Source organism: Lates calcarifer, linkage group LG20 (assembly GCF_001640805.2).
Source record: "Lates calcarifer isolate ASB-BC8 linkage group LG20, TLL_Latcal_v3, whole genome shotgun sequence".
In the NCBI taxonomy this organism is placed as follows: domain Eukaryota; kingdom Metazoa; phylum Chordata; class Actinopteri; family Centropomidae; genus Lates; species Lates calcarifer.
Window position 1 is genome coordinate 1,779,845 of NC_066852.1, and position 23,479 is coordinate 1,803,323.

At 38.7% G+C, this 23,479-nt stretch overlaps 1 protein-coding gene across 4 annotated transcripts in view; it reads left to right on the forward strand.

The window, feature by feature from the left end:
- The window catches only part of pof1b (POF1B actin binding protein), a 39,501-nt gene extending 19,551 nt beyond the window's left edge, over positions 1-19,950 (forward strand). For 2 of the 4 annotated variants that reach the window (XM_018700611.2, XM_018700612.2), the window contains 11 exons: positions 4,508-4,776; positions 8,067-8,100; positions 8,352-8,432; positions 9,471-9,563; positions 10,341-10,454; positions 11,328-11,480; positions 12,665-12,784; positions 13,099-13,230; positions 13,951-14,021; positions 14,794-14,908; positions 16,005-19,950. In XM_018700611.2, the coding sequence (XP_018556127.1) occupies positions 4,508-4,776; positions 8,067-8,100; positions 8,352-8,432; positions 9,471-9,563; positions 10,341-10,454; positions 11,328-11,480; positions 12,665-12,784; positions 13,099-13,230; positions 13,951-14,021; positions 14,794-14,908; positions 16,005-16,025 (1,203 nt within the window). In that variant the 3' untranslated portion in view covers positions 16,026-19,950. The remainder of the gene's footprint in view (positions 1-4,507; positions 4,777-8,066; positions 8,101-8,351; positions 8,433-9,470; positions 9,564-10,340; positions 10,455-11,327; positions 11,481-12,664; positions 12,785-13,098; positions 13,231-13,950; positions 14,022-14,793; positions 14,909-16,004) is intronic. The other 2 variants (XM_051078750.1, XM_051078749.1) reach the window with 2 other exon arrangements.
- Positions 19,951-23,479: the final 3,529 nt, after the last annotated feature.

Sequence of the window (23,479 nt, forward strand, 5' to 3'; positions counted from 1 at the left end):
TGCCTTTGACCCAGGGCTGTCCTGTTCTCTCTGTGCTGTCAGTGTTTTCTAGGTCAGTCTGCCTTACATAGACAAACAAACTTTGGCTACAACTCTAACCAACTAACCTCTCATCATGAGGTTGTTGTTTTTCCTCCCACACATTCTGCACAGCAGTATGAGTTCAGTGCTGCAGTTTATCCCTGGAATTTAGCGCCTGCAGGTTAGCCGCATATTAAAGTCCGTCAGAGTCGACCTGAGGCATTTTTGTTATCCCTGAAAAATGCAGACCACCACCCCCAACCCTAACCCTAACAAAACAAGAACAGCCTCAGCCTCACAGCTGTACAACCTCTGTGTCCTGAGATCATTGTGTTGTGATTTTAAAAATGTTTTTATGATTTGTTTTCTTAGGTTTTCTCTTGTGTAGAGGAAGATTTAAGAGATTTAAAAATGGACGTTGACCAAAGTGCTTTACATAGAAATTTAAATTTAGCATCTGCAGTCTGTACTTTCAACCTGAAGTAGTAAGTGAAACTACATTTTTTATTTAATTGTCATGGCTCATGGTTAAGATTAATCCCTGATCCCTTTGTTGGCAGGCTTGAAAGGCCTCCGCTTCTCTTTCTAGTATTTTTGAAAACACGTGAAGATAATTTTTGGAGAAATGTCGGCGTAGTGAGTGTAAGCAGCATCTCATTGTCAGAGCTGCAATGTGCTGGTATGTGTGGTGACAACGAGCCAATTGTCTTGGACCTTCATCTCCAGACTGGTTTGGATCTGTCTGTCTGTCTGTCTGTTTGTCGTCTCTACTCTCCCTTTCTCTGCAGGAATGACAGGCATGTCACTGTAGCAGCCACAGCCCTGCAGCTCTGAGACACACCTTCCTCTATATGATAATACATCATATATCTACACTCTTTATCCCTTCTCTGTGTCTCTTCTGTTTGCATTTAGTGGTTAAGAACAGATGTAAAAACCCCTAAACGTGCAGGTCTGTCGTCCTGGCTGTGACCTTTGAGCTCTGCAGGATCATAAACTTCCTTTATGTTTCACGTCATCTTCACTGCAGCCAGACTGGATTTGACTTTACAACCTCACACTGTCAGATAGTTATTCAAACACAGTGGGAACTGGATATGTTTTGATAAGAATAAATTCATGTTTGTGCAGTTTATTGCTCAACTATAATTAATCCCTCTAAACAACCTCATTTTTTAGGGTTCTTGAGTTTCCATTGACTGTGTTCAGTCAGGTTTGTCTCACTTGAAACAGTGATTTACCATCCAGAAAGCATTCTTGTCCTGAACAACACAACAGGTTCCCAGAAGGAGTCAAATTCCCTAACAGCCTCCATTAGTGTCTGTTGTTGCCCGCTGAGGTGTACACTCCCATTTACAATACCTGAGCTTGTTTGGATTCAGCGTCGGAATCAAACCTGCGATCTCTCAGGTCTTTTAGCCTCATCACTGCCTATTTTGTTCCTCCCTTCCGTGGCGTTTCCTTCGTTCTTTTCCCTGCTGTATGAGTGGTGGCAACAGGAAGCACAAAAGGCCACGGCAGAAACACTTTGAACTTTGGCATCTGAAGTGTTTCTTTTCCTCTTTTGAGGAGCATCTGAGCAATGCTGATTAATTAGATACATGAATCCTGTGATCCTGTATTTATGAGGATTATAGTCAGTTTTTGTTGGCCCTGATGTCAGGGAGGAATCCAAAGTCATTTTGAGGCTGCAGCATTACATTACGAACAGGGCGGCACCTAGTGATTAATGTGTAGATTAGTTTTCTGATGAATCAAAATGTCAGAAAATTGTGGGAAATTCTCAGAGCACAAGACAACGTCTTCAGATTACATTTGCGAAGCAGGAATTAGATGATGTTTGGCAAAAATGGACAGAAGATAATTAAAAACCTGTCAGTGTAAAAGAGTCTAATATAACGCTGCCACTGAATACAGCCTCAGAGTTGACCACAGAGAGGAATGAGCCTCTTTCTGACACAGTATGAACAGAAACCGAACATGATATTGAAGTGCTGCAGGCCTCCATGTGGCCCTTCAATGGCACAATAGTGTAAACTTCCCTTGGTGGGAAACTCTGCCTCCTAATCTTCCTCCAGGCTCCTGTGGAATCTGGTTTGACTGCTCTGCACAGCCACGGTTTTCTGACATTTAAGAAGACATGATAGAATGTTTCCGCTCTGTATCTCCATTTTCTCTTCCAGCAGTGAAACCAAGATAAAAAAAATTAAATCATGTAACGAGCCTGAAACATCTCATGCATCCAGTTGAACATGGATTTGTTTAATTAAGGAAGATATATGGTTCCTTGTAGAGTTTCGCTCTTCCCTGATGTATTCAAAGGATTAGAACTAATCTCTTTAGTATACCTTTTTATCTAAAGAGCAAACTGTCAGTGTTATTTAGTGCCATTAGGGAGTATGAACTGAACATCCCAGGTTTGATCTTGAGGGTACAAGGAGTAAAAACGGAGCCTGGTTTTGTTTCAAGATTTTTGCAACACAACATCAAAAACTTCACTTTAATGCAGCTTAAATCTTAAGGATAATTTCGAGTAGTGATGCAGGTGTAGCAGCTGTGACTGTCAACGTGTTTGCAGGAGTTCAGCGTTGGTGCAGGCAGCCATTAAAAAGTTGTGGGAATTATCACTCACTGTGTGAAGGAAGATGCATGCTGAGACAAAGAAGCTGTAATTTTTCAAGTTGTGAAAAAAAAAAAAAAATGACAGAAATATTACCAGCTCTAATCATGGACTCATTAGAAAGTCATTATCATACTCGAAACTCGTCCACCTGCCCTAATGATATACCAGAGGAACAGGTGGGGCCCTGCACAGGCCCAGGGCCACTGTTGCACACCCTGCAACTAAAACAGCTGCACCCTTGGATAAATTTGAATAAGACACGCGGGTTAAATCAGGCCAAAAGTATCGACAAACACAGGCTTGTCAAAAAACCCAACCGACCGGTCTTACACACACACAAAAAAAGAAGGGGCAAACTTCATTCATTAGTCTTTATGTGATTTAATCTCACTCAGGTCGGGACCTTCCCTAAGCTGAAAAGCTTGAGAGATGAGAGATGAGGTTGTCTCGTTGCTACAGGACGACAGTCGAGGTCTGATGGGTGTAACAGAGGAGAAATGATTTGTAAAGTGCTTTTTAACAACTGGTCCTGTCACTCAGAAAAGAGCTTGAAACAAGACACTGCAAACATGATAAGTAATGTTGGTGTTGGCCCACCGGTCCACAAATAGAGTTTGACAGACGGGTGTTTTCAGAGAGTGAAGGTGCTTTCTGTGTGAGGAGTACACACAGAGCACGCAACATTAGATAATAGGTTATGCAACAACTGTTTGACTCGACTTTGTTGCTACACGTAGATAAGAGGAGGTGATGGGTGTGTTTGGCTCAGATCACATGTAGGTGACTTGTGTAAGTGCAGAACAGCAGCCTTAAAATGATATATCTAACAATAGTGAGACTCCAACTGTAACTGGCCTTGTAGATTGAGGGAGACCCTTCCCTGGTTCGTCAGGATAATATCCCTTGTGCGTAAGATTTTCCCAGTTTAGCAGAATGTAACTGGTGTGCACAGAGTCATGACTTCAACCTCATACAACACCTTTGGGGTGAACTGGAACGCCAAATTTGTGCTGTTGGACCTCATGTACATTCTCCTGACTGAAATAGATAAAATCCCTGCAGGTTCCACAATCTGGTAGAAAGCCTGAATCCAAAAGACTGGAGGCTGTTAGGATGGATGGAAGATAAACATTTGGTTGTCCATATACTCCTCAAACCTGGTGAATGTCAACAACATGCCTGATCCCATCTTGGTCCTTGCTTGGTCCTTTCAAAAATGGTATCAGTATCAATAGAAATGAATAATTCCCATCCCTAGTCCTTGCAGTGCTTACTGCAAAGCCACAAAGATGTTATGTGACTTCATACCCTGCTAATTCTAGCTCAAGCTGTCCACACAAGTCACATGATGCAAAATTTACATCATCATTTTGGAAGATTTTGAGGCCTGCATGAATTGTTAATTATCACTATTACACTGACTAAAAACAGATATTCCTGGATACATGTTCAACATGGAGCAGGAGAAGAGTGACACCGTTGATGTTGACTTTGACATTAATCCTACAAAGAAGCTGCAAAGAAAGAGGCTCAGTCTTCTCATAAACTCTTGAGCTTGCTTAAATATTTGTCTTTATTCATATATGGTCCTTTTCTTGGATGATAAGGATGTGACCTTATTTCTAAACCAGGAAAACAGAACTTAAGTTTTTAGCTCTTTGTTTGTTTGCTCTGATTCAACATTTTCTGCTGCCAAAGCCAAAAAGATAGAAAACCCCTTCTTACCTAATTCACAAACATTGCCACTGTTCACAGTTTAAATCCTAGAAAACATTTGAATTTTGTATCTTTGGTTTGTAAGGTGAGAACTATGTTTATTGACAGAACAGTGTTTAAAAATCTGTCTCTGCCTTTTTCCTCCAGGAGGAAGAGGAGGAGGAGGAGGAGGAGGAAGAAGAAGAGGAGACGGAGACGGTGGAGGTGGAGGAGGTGGAGATCGTCAATGTCATACAGCAGAAGCCGCCACCAGCGATAGAGAAGATCACCCGGACGGAGGTGAAGGAGGTGAGGGAGGTGCCGCAGCCGGCGAAGCTGGACACGCGTTACTTTGGCGAGTTGCTGGCCGACGTCTACAGGAAGAACTGTGACATCCACTCCTGCATCTCTGAGCACGTGTCCAAGATCCGCGGACAGTAAGTGTTGATGTGTTTTATATATACATAAATGTGTGACTGTCAGTTTAAAAAAGTGATAACAACAAGGCTGCAAGTTTATTTGGAGGGTCGATCCCTGTCACAAATCCTGATAGAGTCAGAAAAAGTCTGCAGACTTCTGCAGAGGAAAATATGACAAAGTTTTAAAAGGAAAGATGGGAGCTATGGACATCATAATTAGGGTTTCAAAATTCTGGGAATTCTGGGAATCCACATTTAATGCACATTTAATGCAAATTCAGTTGAATCAAGTCAGTTGTACTGGAGTAAATATATTTGATCTACAGTATTAAAGTTTAACAAGCAAAAAATAAATCAAAATGTGTTTATACTGTAGCTAGCCAGCTGGTAAATCAGAGATGCTAAATGTAAGCTAGCAGACACCATTTTATTGACAGTTAAAGAGGCTAGCTACCATGTTGCTAGCTAGCTCAACTTGTGATGCTGTTTCCTCTGCCGGTCTGTACAAGTCTGTAGGTTAGAGTTTGATTTAGCAGCTGATTGATGAGTGTTCATCTACTCTGTTTCAATCCATTTATCCAGCATCAATCGTAAAATATTTTACAAGTTTACATTCATGGTTCCCAGACAGTGTTTTATGACCTACTGGTTTTTGTTGTAGCACCACCTTGAGGTTGACATTTTTGGCTTTTAGTGAAGTATCTCAACAGCAGCTCTTTGAGCATGTTAGCAGGCTGATGTTGGCATTTTTCTCAAAAACACGGTGGTCATTAAGTCTATCCTCGCAGAGTACCTAGCTGCTAAGTTGCTTGGCTAAATTGTCTTCCTCAAAATTAGCATGTCTGTCGTAAATCTAACGTTTTAAAACACTGAGAGTCATCTGCAAAATCCAGCACTATCACATTCTAAGCAATTCATTTATAATAATAAAATGTTATTTATCCCTTCTTACCAACCAATAATTACATGTGGACATTAGATAGCAATAATGTTAGTAATATTTATCAGATAAAGCCTCATGTAATATTTGTTTTTTGGGGCGTGTACATGCACGATTTGACTATAAAACATGAAGCGCTGCTCTCCAAACACTTTCATGTGATGACATCATTAACAGTCTGGTTTTATTATCCTGGCAGATTAGCAGGTAGGTTCCTAGACAACATTTATGGAAAATCGTCATGGAGATAGACGCCTGGTGCGGCATGCTGGGGTTAGCGTCCTGAGCAGCAGCATGCTGCAACAGGTCTGAGGGAAGAGTTGCGCCCTCGTCAGTCACCAATGGTCTTACCTCACACTTGTCCTGCAGACTCAGCAGGTGCAACCATGCGGATCCACAGCTATGAATTATGGGTGTATGTGTGTGAGGGCTTGTTTTTATATCCTAGTGGAGACTTGAACCAGAGTGCAGTTACAATGTGGAGTAGGGCCTGCTTGGTTATAGGGTTCAGCTGTGTCCAGTTCATAACACAATACTTACAGGAAACCTGGTTGATGTGAAGCGTAGGGTTAGGTGGTCTGAGTCCGCCAATGAGAGCGAGGTATAACAGAGTTACTGTTTTATGAAAGGTGAGGTGTTTGTCCATCAAGTTACCACCTAGCTGAGTCATTTTAGAATATCTGTGTGAGTGTGTGTGTGTGTGTGTTTGTGGATTTGTTTTACTATATTAATGGGGTCTGAAAACTGGAAACCCACTGTAGTTACTGTACTGTAGCTTTGTGGGGACCAAAATGCTGGACCCCACTTTTAAGTTTAAGAGTTATATAATAATTAAGGCGAAAACCTAGACTTTATGTATTTTAATTACATTATAATTTTCCATGTAATTTTACCAGGGTCACATTTAATGCTCTGTTTTTGTTATTGCATATAAAGCCTAACACTTAATGTTTATTTAAGAATTCCCGTTAACCTCAAATGTAATAACTGAACAACCAGGTAAGGTTTATGTAGAAATTTACATTAATTTAATTCAATCAAAGCTGACGTTGTTTAATTGATTAAAACTGACTCAACATGATATAAAAACACAGCATTAAATGTGATGTTTTATACTGAGTTGTAGGCTTTTTTTGAGTGCATTCAGTTGTGATGGTTAAGAGTTAGAGAACACATTAAGTCAGTGACTGGTTCCCACAAAGATAGGTGTATATGTGCGTGACTGAGCAATTAACCGTAAAATGTCTATCCTCCTCCAACTTTTCACCTCTCTGTCAGTTACCAAAGACATGAGAGGCTCTGAATCACTCAACAAAGACACGTACACACCTGCATTAGTAGCTTGTCACTTGTGTGGTCCTTGTTTTGACTCGTAGTCAGGGCTGGGTATGATTGAAATCGATATCCTCAAGGATAAGTGTAGGGATCTTCTGTAAAAATACCATGAAAAGGCCAAACCAACAATGTTTTTTATCTTACTTCCAAGTAGTGTGTGTGTGTGTGTATCCAAAGCCTGGTTTGTCTTATTATTTTCATGCATATATTACAAATTACAAAGGCTTAAATATTGTCTTTGTGTTTTAATTACATTTTGATTTTCTGTGCAATTTTACCACATACTTCCAATGTAAAAGGTCATATTTCTGCTATTTTTTTCTATCATTTTGAGTCAGTGTGAATAAATTAAATAACATTAGGTTAATGTAAACTTTTACATAAACCTTCTGTAGTCCTTCAGTTATTTTATATAAAGTTAAGGGGGACTTTTTACATAAAGTGATTATTCAAGAATTATACATAAATTAAACACTTACATAAGAATTCCCCTTAACTTTGTATGTAATAACTAAATAAACACATAAGGTTTATGTAGGAAGATTACATTAACTTCATGTAATCAAAGTTCACATTATTTAATTTATTCAACCTGATTCAACATGATACAAAAACATAACATAATTGTGACCTTTTACATTGAAAGGATCTGTTAAAATTAAAATGTAATTTAAAACTGTAATTGTCAAGTGTACTGTACCTTATCAGGACCCTAACCTAAATTTAACATTTTAATCTTAAAATAAATAGTTTACCTTGTACAGACCAAATGTTTACTGTGGGTGCAGGAAGTCATGTGACTGTGTGAACCATATGATAAATACACAAAACACACACACACACACACACACAGTCAAGAGTCAATGAGAGAAAGAATCAGAGTAAACCCTGACGACTGAAACACCGCTCACTCTCTCCCACACACATCCCAGGCCTCTCCGGTCATGTCGCCCTCCTCATTGTTTGTCTTTCCTCTCTCTGTGTGTGTGTGTGTGTGTGTGTGTGTGTGTGTGTGTGTGTGTGTGTGTTACAGGAAACACCGGCTGGATCCCAGCAATGACTACAAGGTGAGAAACAAACTTTCAACACACACACATCTGATAAAGAAATCTGAGCAGACAAAACATCCTCTGGTTCAACTTAGAGCCTGAAAGTAAAGCTGATTAAAAAAAATGTTGAATGTTTTCGCTTTAAGGCTACAAGTAAAAGTTATTAATATAAATTGTGGATTTTATTTTATTTTTTTTAAATTCTCTGACGGGTAATTTTACTCTTGTTTAATTTGTTTGTGTGTAATGTGTGTTTTGTGTGTGTTCAGGTGGAGAGAGAGGAGGTGGAGGCTTTGATTCCCAAAGGAGCCACTGAACTGACCAAACAACAAATCCGCTACCTGCTGCAGGTGAGAGAGAGAATCCAATAAAATGTCAATTAATTCAATTCTGTACGACTGTAACACACGTCCCCATAAAACCAGAGTCTGTATTGATACCAAGGCTCCAGACTATATTTATCCTCTAGTCGGACTGGTTCTCATTACTGAAAATTTTACGGGTACAAGCCCAAAAGTTAGGACCGCTTAAATCAAAATTCAACACAACATATTTATATTTTTTCCATCTTAACTGTGTTACTGATAAATGCTTTGGTAATAAATAGGCAATTCTCATAAATAACAATGTGTTGTTTTATTCTAAAGGAAAAGGTTTTATTAAAATCTACAAGAATGATTGAAGTTGCCCTTTACTGTATCTTATCCCTGACCTTATCATCACAAATTTATCATTCATTAAAAATGAATAAGTTCAGAGCAGGAATAGAGCTGATTTATATTTTAAGTATGATTAAATACCGTAGCTTGTTAGCAACAATTCACTATTAACTTAACTGTTTGGTGTTAAACATGTCGGGAGAGAGTGGTTATAAGATTTAGTCTCACTGTCCCTTGTATGAATTTGATTATTCACAAACAATTATTAATACATGAAAATGTGTTTAAAGACAAATAAAATGAGGAGAAAAGTGATTCCCAGAGTGAAACTTCAATATTAAAAGCATGGTCAGGGACCACCAGAGGGCCACGGGCCACTGGTTGAATACCCCTTGTTTAAAATACACATCAAAACAGTATTGTTTATATAAGGAAATCAGACATTTTAAAAGTGTTTATTAGTGTTTGTGTCAGCGACGACTTCTCCTGTGAGAAACCTCAACTGGTTTATCGACAGTAATGACAGTTATATTCTATATAATGATATATCATTACAGATGTGAGCAAACCTTTTGTAGTATGTTTAAAAAGAAACCTCTTTATACACATGTGCATATGATTCCCATAATGTATGTTTATTGGGATGAGTGATTTGATGGTTTGCTGCAGACTATTGTGGTACTCATGCCTGTGTTGTGTTAATTCTTCTCTCTGTGTGGTTTCCTCTAGACTCGTCTCACTGCAGATAAGAGCATGCGTCTGCTGCTGTCCACCTTCAGCAGCCTGAGAGAGGAGCTCCTCCACATGTCCGAGGACCTGCGGGTAAGAGATTTTAACAGATTCATGGTTTTTCTTCTTTATGTTGTAGTAGGAATGAAGATTTCGTGCTAGTAAAAGGAGTAATGCCACAAAAATACTTTGTAAAGTAAATATTCTGCATTCAAAATGTTATTAAAGCAAAAACTTGACACAAAATTTACCTAAATATCAAAAGAAATACACTGGACAGATGTTTCCATGTGTCATTTTGGTTATTATTAGAGAATTATTGTTGTTTACATGTAGCTAATTTTAAGTATATACTAATCTGCAGTGTATCTTATAATTGAAATAACATGCATTAATATCTAAGAGATTTCTTTTGTGTTTTAAGTCTTCATCCACTTCCACAAGTGAATAAGATCAACGTCAGAGGGATGGCTCCTTACAATTGTGCGATCAAATTAAATGCTGTAAATTACACCAGACATATCCAGGCTTCAGGCCAGATAACAGCTAATGATTACCTGTGTAACTGTGGTGCGGTGGAGTCTGTTTTATTGTGCGCTTGCATTCCTGAAGAGAAACAGTTAGCAGCGCCAGCAGTTCTTTATTTCATCTGTTATAATGTTCTCTTCCAACAAAAAACAAGAGACAAAACCATGTATGTGAATGATGTAAACACGAGAATAAATACAGATGTCTCACCTGCACATGATTAAAAACAGACTACAACAGGAAATATCTGATTGATCCACTTACAAACAAGAAGAAAATATTTCATTATTTTACTGTTAATGTGGAGATATGACTGATTTCTGTCTGTCTGTTGTGTTTCAGCGTCTGGAGAGTGAGAAGGAGACTTTGGAGAGGGATCTGAGTTTCAAAGCAGACCAGGCTCGGCAGTACGACTGCCTCCTGGAGGCCGTCCGAGAAAACAACAGACAGCTGCAGGTACAGTGCACCTGTCTTACCTGTGTGTTTATATATGTGTGTGGAGGGATTTGTTTATTTCTGAAGAGGAGACAGAGGGAATTTGGGGTGTAAGGTAAAGCTAAAAAATTAACTTTTTATATATTTGAATTTGGCTCAAAATAGTACAGTGTGGGAGGTATGGGGAAAATATGTAAAATGTATTTTAAAAAATGTGATACATGGCTATAATGGCAGAAATAGAGTGGTGCAGGGATGACGTATTTTTGTAGTTAGCATCAGCTAGCATCACTCTGGTTCCCTCCACAAAAAGCAAATGGGATTTTTTCCTCTGGTTTTTGGATTATTGCAGAAAATAAACTGTGACCAACAAAAGTTTCTGATACTACTCTGATAGTTTCTGATACGTTAAAACCACAGACCTTATTTCAGGCATTCAACCAAAAACCCACTGACTTTGGGACGAAGGAGCGCTAGTGCTAAAATGCTGACTCACCTCCGGTGTTTAGGACTCATTCCTGCACCACTCTTTCTATGCTGTGACATTAGGGTTTTTCATCAGCACAGACGTTTATTGCAGTGTCATATTCAAAATTTAAATTTGATCCTGTAAAATGAAAAATAATAAATAAATTAAATAATATTTAAAAAGTACGTAAAAAGTATTCAAAGAAAGCTGTGATGACTGAGGATTTGGTTAAGATTTAGCTGTTGATATAACAAATACAAAAAAAAACAGTTTAACAGCATCAATAACTACGGCATGTAAAATCACTATGTACATCTGTGAAACAGTTGAAGCAAAAACTGAACATTATAGACTGAATTATATATTAAACAGCATCAGTATCACACAGCAGCTTTGTGAATGTGTAAACGTTTGTCCCTCTCCAGTTGTCTCTGAAGGAGACCAGCGCCGCCCATCGCTCCCTGGAGAGCCAGCTGATGACCAGCCGAAACACTGACTCGAACCGCGAGTTCAAGCTTAAAGAGCTGGAGGGAAGGATGAGAGCGCTGGAGAAGGAGAACGAGATGCTCCGACAGAAGGTAAAAACACCACTCGTCCCACTCTGCCTGTCTCCCCGTCCAAAAACACATGTAATTTGAAAAAGATACCTTCTTGCTCTGTTCTCCATCGCCTCCAACACCATTGTCCGCTGTCTTTTCTGGACTAGATCCATAGATCTAGACTGAGACACTTTTGTTCTTGCGATACTGTGAAATTAACGATAACGTTACATCCCTAATTAGAAGTAATCAGTTTAGTCGTGCTCTTAACCAGGAGCCTAACAATTTCTAAATGTATCTAATTTACAATATTTGCTGTTGTCTAAATTTTAACTTGTATAAAGTAACATTAATCAAAACATGCTCATATGAGGGTTGATTGATAAGTTTGTTGCCTGAAGTAGCAGGAGACGCATTTAACAGCCCTGGTTAGTTCACCAGCAGTGATGATATTTGGTGCATGAAGGCTGAAGTTGTTCATTTTCTCACAGTGCTCACTCACAGTTTTCAATTATCTAAGATAGAAAAACCCTGAAAGTTGTTAACTTCAAGCTCTGTGTAATGATAATAAAGAGTTGAACTGTGTATGTTTATGTGATGAGAACTCCCTGAATTCATCTCTTTTCCATCTTAGGCCACAAACTTATCAATCATCTCTTGCACATGAGGGTTTGAGAACCAGCTGCAGTTAAACCATTTGTCTCTTTGGATCACTGACTGTGGCAAGAGTTCACTTTGCAAGCCAACTTTTTTTTTCTCACTTCATAAAATAAATAAACCCGTATGAGTGTTCCAACGTAAGTTCTTACCTGATTGGTTCACAAAATGGTTAAGTTTTCTTGCTCCTGTTCAGTCAAATACAGACTCAAACTTTGCACACAGATTGAGATGTGTGAGATTCTTAGCACCCACTGTGATTTGGAAAGTGTCTGAAAATATAAGATATTAAAAATATCAAAATATTTGGATGATGTTTATGTTTTAATACAAAACATTTAAATAATAAGAAATTGCTTTAACTAATTCTGATTAATGGCATTTTCTGTGTTAGATTGAATGAACATAGGTAATGTTGAAAGGTTATAATTAATGGGACATTTGGCTTATGGATGCAAACTGACATGAAATAATGTACACCAAAAAGAACTGGATAAAAACATAAAAATCAGGACACACATGTTAAATCTTGTGTTGATTTCCTCTCTCCCTCGTCCGTACTTCAGCTGGCAGGCCAAGGCAGCAGCACCACCCTGCACATCAAGACAGAGGAGTTGTCACGTCAGTACAACGACCAGCTCAGCACCATGAGACAAGAAAAAGACCAGGAGATACAGAGGCTGAGGGTGAGAGTGAAACAAGATTGTTGGATGCATTGTTATGTAATCTGGTGTAGGCCTTCAGGCTGAAATATGTGTAGTTTTGTAAAGTTGATTGGGGACACCACCATTAAAATAAGAGGTAGTGATACAGTTATATATACTTACTTACTTATTTTAGATTCCTGGACCCTAAAATAAAAAGACCTGGATGACTAACCTACACAGACATGCTGAAAATGTCCTCAGGGATCATTTAAAAGTTACATCTTGCCAATCAAATCTTCAGTCCACTGCATACTTACTGAAATGTCCCTCGTCCCTCTCCGTCCTGCCTCCAGTCCCAGATAACACGAATGCAGACAGAGGTCACCACCGAGAAATCGTCCTCAGAGAAGAGTCTCCAGCTGAAGATCTCAGAGCTGCTCTCCATGTTGGAGCAGCGACAGACCACCATCACCCGACAGGAGGAGGTCTCCAACACACACAAACACAACACACCAACATCGTCTCTGCTGCTATTTCAGTCCAGTCTTTTAACATAATGTTGATTGAACATTTGATGACCAAAGTCAAGGCAACTGTAAAGAAGCAGAACAATGTCTTAGTGATGTATTGACATTTTTTGTGTGTTTGGTCAATGCACAAAGACACTGCGTGACATTATTGAAATGAAGCGTATAAATCATGAAAAACCAAGCCACCTGGCTGCTGTTACACACATACTGATCTGTTTACATAGAAAACACACATACATTCCTTCCAGGCTTGTGACTTGATTTGTTCCTTCAGAAGTTCTTTCACCTTTCAGGTCTGACCACATTCTCACTGATGTTTTTTTTTTTTTCCATGCAGCTTCTCCTGAAGCAGCTTGTCAATTACTTCAACCTCAGGAATGTTTTTCTCACCCTGGGGTGCAGGTGTCACATACCTGTGTTATAATTTCTCACACAAATGGCAGCGCTAAGTTCTGGGTGAAGCTTATTTGCATATAAAGCTTCAAAAACCAGAAAGCAGAGAAGCTACTCTGATTTTAAAAAAAAAAAGGTCTTTTTGCATTGCCAACAGTGTCACATTTCATGACAAGAAATAACTACATAATCAATTCAGATACACAAGTCACACTACAGATGTGCTGTAAACACACCGTACCTGTCAACAGCTGCTGACCTTTGACCTCTTCTGGCTCTCAGGAGATCAGGAAGCTGATGCAAGACAGGAACGACTCCTCCAAGACGACCACCAAGACCATCATCACCAAGAGGTACAACACAGCTGCAACCTGTCAGAGTACAAATATGATTAAGTTACATTTTAAAAGTAAAATTATAAGTAAATCAATCAGTTACTTGATCAATTGAACATTTACACCAGCTATTATAATAATTAATTAAACACTTCTGTCATTTCTGAATCAAAACTGTCAAATATTTGATTGTTCTTCTTAATTGAGCTGCATTTCCTTTTCTTACCTTGATATTAAATTAAGTACATTTTGGTTTTGGAAATTGCTACAGATATTTTCTGTATTATAAACCCCTGATCAACACAAGACATTTAGATCCAACCACTGTTGGTTTTTTAAAACCTGCTTCAGTAGGTTGTTGAGTTTGGTGCATAAATTCAAAATATTCCAAGGTGGATTTGCTATAAACCAATAAACAAATGAAATGAGAAAAGAGAGTAAAGAGAGAAAAGAAATGTAACTTTTGCAACAGCGCCCTCTATGGCCACAATTAATTCTGTTGAACTTTGAGTCCAAACAGTTAGGAGACCACAGATAAACACATCAAACTCCTTTAAGACTTCCTTATAAAGATAAATGCCAGCTTTTCATGACTTTCTAACTGATCTACAGGTGAGTATTTTCATTGTAAAAGCTACTAAAAGGTAGAAAGAACTAATCTGACACTCCAGGAGATGAATCACAAGAAGGAAAACTATCACCTAAAAACACATTATTATCTTACCCTTAAGTGTAAAATCTGTTGATTCAAGTCCTCATTGAATATATCTCCATGTGTGTCTCTGTGTAGATACAGGAACCAGTACCCCATCCTCGGTCTGCTCAGTGACGACTACCAGGCCACTTCACCGGTCAAAGAGGCCAAAACCATTGTCATCGAGAGAACTGGAGAGATGATCAAACAGGTAAAAACAGAAGAGAGGTGGAAGTTAGTTTTAAAAGGAGGTAATCCAATAAGTCGTAACAACACAGGGCAATGTTGACCACCTGCCGTTGCTCAACACACTGCAACTAGCAACAACTTTAATTGTCCGTTGGGGACACATGGATTTAAGATGTGATCTACCAGCTCAGTCTTGCTCCTAAAAGGGATAGCTCAGAGATTTCTTAACCTTATTTTTACACCCAAAAACATGGGGACAAATATAGGGACAGGGACAAAAATCTTTGGAATTGTTGCAGTATAGAGCAAGAATAGTGTACAACACTGATTACATTGCTCAATCCTGCTCTGATTGCAAAGAGAATACTCTTTACAGACACAGCAGACATTCATTCATTGATTTGGAGTCAGACCAACTCGTGCCACCTTGTGAGGAAAAGGTGGTACTACAGACATTTCTGCTTGAGGTTCTTGGGTTTAAGTTTACAATTCAATACATTTGAATTGGTAATTGGACAGGATTATTGAAGGATTGTTGATATTCATGTGAGACTGACTTTTATATGAGCTCTGGACTTTCTATACATGTCCTAGATACATTAAATTTAAACATTACAGCAGGTACTTTGAAACTGTACAATTCAGTGTCAAATAATTAATAAAAATGCCTTGCAGCCCCAAAATCTCCTTTGTATCCAAGTCACGAAACAAAAAACAACACTGACTGTCAAGTTACTCTTTGAACTGTTCCCAACTCAACTCACCACTTTCCTACACATTTAAATGCAGCATAATGCCTGTGTATCATCATCATCAAAGTAAAAATGAACATGGCCACAGCCAAACTAACTGCCCATTTTAATCATCCATTGCATTTTAAATCTACATACCCACACGTCAACAGTAAGTATAGTAGGCTCTGACAGAAACCTTCAACGTTCACCTTTGTTTTCACTGCACTTCTGCTACATAGAAACACTGGGAGACCAAAAAAATCAAGGTTATATATTCTCTGCTGTTCTTGTCAACTGTCCAGACACCTTCATTTTTTTCAAACTGACTAAATATTTGCACAAAAACGTAACAATTGTACCTGTGTTTTGTTTATTTCGAAACAGGAAATCATTACAACCCCTTAAAGACACACTGCTTCTCTCCGACAGGAATGATTGAACGACAAGAAGATGCAGACGTCACCCAGCCCCCCCACCCCGCATGCTAATCCCCCCTCCCCTCCCTCATCCTCAGGGCTCCCAGGGTTGGTGGTGGTTGAAATCCCCCCTCTCCCCCCCTCTAAATTTGGGGTCACTGATTCAAATCTTTGGTCTGACCAAATTGGGCTTGTTTGGGGTGAATGTCTTTTTTGTTTGGGCTTTTTTGTATAAAAAGGAAACAAATAAACTCATAATTAAAGATCAAATCTTTCCAGACTACGCTACAACCAGTTGGTTGTGCCATGGATTAAGGTGGCAGAGATGTAGCAATCATGACAACTGGGAACTGGGTGAGATTTGAGCTGTACAGAAGACAGCTTAAAAAAAAGAAAAAAAGAGCTGAGATGTATGTACAGTATTTGACATGAACCCACTTTCTCTCTTTTCTCACCTTCATTGTTTTATTCTGCTGGATTAGATAAAAGTTTAAGGTAAAAAACAAAAACAAAAACAAAACAATAAATGTCCAAAATCACAATTAACCAAGTAAAATGTTATAAATAAACTAAATATCAGTTGATAAATGCTAAATTTAAAAAGTCTATGCTAACATGCTGTATGTGTTTTGATTATACACTAACACTGAAACATGCCATACAGTATTTCTATGAAGAACAGAATATATTGACTATTTTGACCAGGTAAATATTATAGCTCTCTGCAGTAGGGTTGGGAAATATGACATATTGATCATGATGGAATCACTAATTAGGTGATTCTGTGATATACTGCAAGACAGTCATCTGTGATACATTTTAATGTATGAATCTGAAGAGCAAAACATCCATAAAACGGCAGAATATAATGAGTATAATGTTAAAAATCTAGATATTTCTTGGACTTGGTGCTTCCTATAGAGACACAACACCAAACTGCCACAGAGCAGAACAAGATAACGTCACAGCTGTCCAAGTATCACAGAGATTGTATTGTGATATATCACTGTGTTGATTATTTGTCCCATTCCTACTTGGCAGGTGAGCTGGTAAGTTACAGTAAGGTTTCATTTGGCTCCACATGGACTTTGTCTTCCCTCATTCAAAATACTTGTGTGAAAACGGCTGCCGAGCAAAGTACTACACACCAAGTCCAACTAGGAACACACATATACTGGAGCTGTTACGAATAAAGTATACTGAAACCAGACAGTATGCATACTAAATACAGTCAATAAACTTAAAATGACAATAAAATTTCTCTTAAGTTTAAAATGCACTCATATTCCCAAGTCACACTTTGACTGAGGTGCAACATCACAAATATTTTTGTGGTAGTAAACCCCTAAAACAGTACACTATGACGATTATGTATAACTACCTCCCCTCCAACATGAAGTATCTGAAACAACTCACAACACGATGACTCCACACAGCCTACACAGTACTTTAGGTGCACTATGGCAAAGAATCCTGTCCATAATAGGATAAAGTATCATCTGAAATTTATTAATACCAGTGCCAATTCACTGCCTGCACTTACGCCAGAATTATAGGTTTCTCAGTGTCATATAAAGATGCTTCTTTTAACAAGAGAAGCCAAAGTTTTGTCTAAAATGAGCAAATAATTATTCATAACAGTAAATATCTGAGTAAAGAACAAGTCAACCAGACTAAAAAGCATTCAACAGACAGTGCGTCTGACGATACCAAAAAGTTCTAAAGTTCAATACTCAGTCCTACAAATGTAAGTCGAAATTTATTAATGAATAAATAATAATTTCAAATGCCACATTGTGGCATTGTGAGCCGATCCCTTGCTGAGGGCGTACATCTCATATTTCACCACTAGGGGGGCTCACTGAGCGGAAGACACTGTGCTAATGTGGAACCAAATGCTGTCAGTGTTATATCTCAGCTTCCAGTTGTCACTAATGCACGTTGAGCCAAGACTGGTACCATCTAGCCTGTATCATTAAATCCTCCTCAAAGCCACCACAGCCATGCTAGCCAAGGGGATGAGGAAGTGGATGTGTTACTATGACTGCTACTCTGCATGTACATATTTATATATAAATATATAAATATATATATATATATTTTAAGAGGGGCATGCTCAATGAATGTTTTCCCCAGTATGACTGTAGAGCAGCCCTCCTGCAGTGCGGTTTAAGGAACATTTGAATAATGTTCGGATCGGGTAGTTGGCTTTGCTCTTGTTGGTCGTTTGTCAACTGTGTAACTGTGTTTTTGAAAACATTTTACTTTGTGGTCCCTGATAGACTTAGGAGGTGCATGGGAATGTTCACATGTAGCTTTTATGTGTTTGTATATTACCTGGGTTGTGTGATGTCTCACATCCATGAGAAGAAAATGCAAGCTTGTACCGACTCCCATGGGTGTAATGCATCACAGAGGGCAGGGCGGGGGTGGGGTTAAGAGGTGGATGGGTGGATGTATGGAACTGGAGCATGACTTAATTGGGGTTTATGATGGTGGAAGAAAATGTTAAAGCACAATATTATGTCAACTGTATAGTGAGTCTCTCTCTTCCTTAGTTTTCCTGGTTGTCTCTGTTCAGGCTTTTTACATAACGACACATGTTGAAGGTTTTGTGTCCACCAGGTGCTCATCTTTAAGGTGCTGCAGCCTGTTTCACCAGCTGATTCATAAGCCTGACTGCAGGTCAGGGTGGAAAGTTTACAGAAAACATTGCACAAAAATGTTGAAACAGGAGCAACTGGACTTGGTTGTAGATACTTGAAGACATTTCATCCCTCATCCAAGAGGCTTCCAAGAGGTATGAACTGAAGGTGAATGTCTGCAAGTATCTACAACCAAGTCTAGCTGCTCTCGATTCAACTTCTCTTGGATGATCATGACCTGGATGACTGAACATGAATCTTCACAGACATTAAACAGAAACCACTTGACTTTACACTGAAGCTTAATAAATCTTGAACTAACTGGAATACTTTGCAGACAGTTAGGTTTTCACCGGCCTGTTACCTGAAAACAAGCCTTTATTTGTGCTTTTTTCTCTAACTCATTTCATCAAGGATGTTGTATATAATAGCAAAATATATGTACAGGACATTTATAATCAGCAATAGCTATAAATATTTGTAACTGAAGCTCTTCAATATGCAACCCATCTATTAATTCCAAGACACATTTAATCCCTACAAACAGTAGCTCCTACACAAATCTCCTACTTTCTAAGGGCATGAGTTAATAAAAAGTTAAACTTTAAATGGGAACTATTTCAGTTTGTGCAACAGATAAAATGGATAACGTGTACTGTAACTGGTTTAACAGGCTGCCGCACCGCTTCCTAACCGAGTATTTTAAAAAAGCACACACATATCTCACAAAAATTTTCAGCCATACTGCAAAGACGTTCCCTGCAAAGCGTCTGATCAACACTCCTGACAGACAAGAGCCACCCAGTGGACACAGAGCCAAATTTCTGTAGGAAGCCTGTAAAATATTTTGTCTATTGTGTAACTTAAAGTGCCTTATTGTGTTTATCTCGTTAGCAAGCTACTGTGAGGCCAAAGATGGTCGAAATCTGGCAACTCTGATCATTTTCAAACAGCTTTGGCAGCATCAGACCAATAGTGGCTATTGCCCTAAAGAAAGGCCTTCATTTACTTGCTATCCGGGTAATCCTCGAGAAAACCAAACCCTGCCTTTTCTTTGCCAGCAGAGGATAAATTGTACGCTGAGCTAAATTAACTGGTTGTAGCTAATCTGCAAATAGATATGTCTACATATATTTTCGTATGCGAAAGATTTTTCTTTATTTTCCAGTCCAAGAGGATTTGGCCTGCTAGCCTGGCTACACGGCCTCACTGAGACATGTTTGAGCTGTGATAGATTGTGATTAAAATCAGCAACTTGTCTTTGCAAAAGTGCACTTGTTTTGCTTTTTACTCAAAAACTCTTACAGTACGATGAGAACCAACACAATGAGCAACAATACAGTCATGATAGAGGGTCAGTTACCATCCTTCTGTCCTCACTTTTGTCCTCCAGTCTTATTATGTCTTTATGTCTGTATGCGCATTTTCCTTCTTGTCTTTTGTGCCTTTTTCCTTTCTATGTAAGAAAATAATCCAAGTTCAAAAGGCCTAGTTACTAGCTTGATTGATTTCAGCTGCATCTCACCTGAATGAAGCCAAGAAAAGCAAGTAAGTGGACATTTCAGATTAGTTTATTTTGTATCATGTGCTATTTACAAAGGTTAGAATGAACTAACGAATGCCTAAATACTTTGCCTTTGTTCCCTTCTTTTATCCATAAGTCTTTCATTTTGTTCTGTTCTTCCCCTCCTTCTGCTCTCTGTCTGTACTCAGCCTTTCCCTTTCTCCCTTCTTTTACATGCTGTTCATTCCTTTCTTACCTCTTCTTTTAACATGCTAATCTAAAGGGGCAACAAACCACTCGTAGGAGGGGCGATTGGCAAGTTTGTGGCCTAACTTAGAAGGGAATGAGTCAAACAGCCCTTGTTAGTTCAACTCTGTGAGTGATAATTCAGAAAGTTTTAAAGTTAATAACTTTTGTGGTATTTATGTTTTGGGTCATTGACCTGAGGAAGCCTTTTGGATGAAAGGTAAAACATCTTCAAAAAACCTAAAAAAAGTTCAGTTGCCTTCAATTCTAGCACTTCAGACTACCACAACCCGGATGACTGAGAACCTACACAGATGTCATTGAAAATTGCAAGTTAGCACTGTCTGAGAAAATGGACAACATCAGCCTCCGTTTAGTCATCCAGCAAATGTTGATTTGAACTTGTCCAACAACTGTCCCATTTATCTGATTTGGCTCTTCAGACTACTACCTCTTCGCCAAGATGAATAAAAGAGCTCAGTGGTCACCATTTTGACAGTGATGATGACATCACTGTTGCACAGACAGTGCTGACTTGCAATTTTCAAGTACACAATTCAGAAATACCACAAAAGAGTGGCGCAGGGATGAGTTCTTAAACCCTGAAGTAAGTTAGCATTTTAGCACTACTGGTTCCCTCGTCCCAAAGACAGTGGGTTTTTAGTTAAATGCCTGAAATAAGGTCTGTGGTTTTAACACAAGCTCAAGACATTTTCACGTTTTGTTCATCCAACAACTGCCCCTAACACTAGCTTTTTACTTTTGGTGATTGTACTGAGATTTCAAAAATTTTTGTAGTCCAACCCAGACGTTAGCATCACCCTGGTTCCCTGGTTTCTGGATTATTGCAGCAAATCAACAGCGAACAGCAAATGCTTGTGACACTGAAACGTTTAGTTCATCAGATAATCTTCACAGATGAACACCATTATTATGATGTTTGAAGACTAAATACAATCTCCAGAAGTAAAAAGCTAATGTTAGGCTATAAACCAACTACACCACGGTCACATGACGTCAACGTCTCCACCACTAAGCTTCCAACTGGTCATTTCATTTAGCTCTGAGCTCTTCTACAAAAGCCTTTCTTCTTAGAAAATTGGTGATAGTTTGAAAGAGCTGAGTAGAAACACAACGAGGCTGTAAAGGTGGACTGGTGAGTAGATGGGTATATGCGTTAATGTCCCCGACAACCTCTGTAGTCTCATTTAGACACTCGTTAGCAACCGCCTTTTTTAAGACACGTAAAAGCTTTAAAAAATCACGGGGTATTTTTTGATGTATTTTATGACATAGAATAAAATATGAAAATGTCTTGATCTTGTGTTACACAGACCTTGTTTCAGGCTTTCAACCAAAAACCCACTGACTTTGGGATGAGGAGACCAGTGGTGCTAAATGCTAACTTAGTTCTGGGTTTACGACTCATTTCTGCACCACTCTATTAAGTTCAGTCCCTTTTACCATAGGCCACAAACTTATCAATCATCACTCATACTCCTACAGCTTCCAGGGTAACATAACATCCCATAACATGCATTTATTCCAATACAATGCACCTTTTACCCCCTTTTTTCCTTTAAATATCAGCTGCAGGCCTCTATCCTAGCACGCATCTACTGAAAAGCAGGGACACTCACACATCACCATCCTGGATAAGGTTGCTAGTCTAAGTATTTCCAGCAGAGGGAGCCAGCTCCCCTCAGCACCTCGCTCCCAGCTCGGGGTCAACGAGTGGAGCTGATGGAGCAGAGAGACAGAGAATGAGGTCATCCCAGCTCTGTAGGGCTTGGCTCAGTTGGCTGCTCATCAACCATTTTGACTTCAGTCACTGTTCTCAAAGCCCACATGGTCACAGAGAAAGCACAAACCATCACAGAGCACCGCAAACGGTCGTGACCGTCCTGACATATGACCAGGCCCAGGAAGTAACTGATTACAACACAGAGGAGTCGCAGTCATCAGACTGACAATAAGTGGCTGCTGTAATTGATTACGGATACTGAGCAAATTAAATAATCAGATTTGAGATTCTGAGAAAAGAAGTCATGGGAGAGTTATGTTTTGGGGAAATACCCAAGAGGACAGAGCTCCCATAAGATAATGACTGGTGTGCGCACGATATGATAAAAATATCTCCTTTTGCGGCTTCATACAAAAGTGTATTTGAAAGGGAAATAAATATGTTTTAGAGAATTTACAATTAAAAAAATTATCCAAAAAGTAAGCTAAGGTAAGGTTACAGTATTTTAGATACCAAACGTTTAATTTCAATCAACTTTAAAGTGGATGTTATTCTAATTCTTAATCATGTAACAGTGGATGTTGTTGGGCTGAAAGCTGATAATAATACTTTTAATTAAATGTTTAGGTCATTTGGTTAAATTTGCAGTTGTACTAAAACCACTTGGAGAAGCTATTATACATGACTATTAGATAACTAAACTGTCTTTTAGCTAAGTTTTAACTATTCATCACTGTTTATCAGACATTGTTCACTGTTGCAGCTGATTAAATATGACTTCGAATCTAATTGTATTTTATATTTTATCCAATTAGCTGAGCTACTCAATCTTTCCATGTACCCACTGACAACTGCACAAGTACCCTGAAACATCTACACTGTAAGAGATAACCTCAGCACCATAACTGACAGTTTTTTTATTCTTGGTTGCACTGGTTGGTTTTATTGTGGTTTTATTCTGTATGTTTTTTAATTAATTGTTGAATTTATCAATGGATTCAGTCATTCAGTCTTTAAAAATGGCTATAACTGGGACTAAGTTCATGATATGGCTGATTTCACTCCATGTTTCCTCTCTCTCTCTCCTCACTGACACATTTCTTGACTGAATCGATTATGCAGCCCATTCTATGTAGGCCTCGTGAATTAAATATGAGGAGTCACACTGAAAACAAACAAACAAAAAACAACACCGAAAAAAACCCATGTGGTATTAAAACCTGGATTCAATCATGATACATTTTCCCCATTTTCTTTAATAATGTGCAGGGGTGATTTTTCTAAATGATAAAAGTAAAATAAGG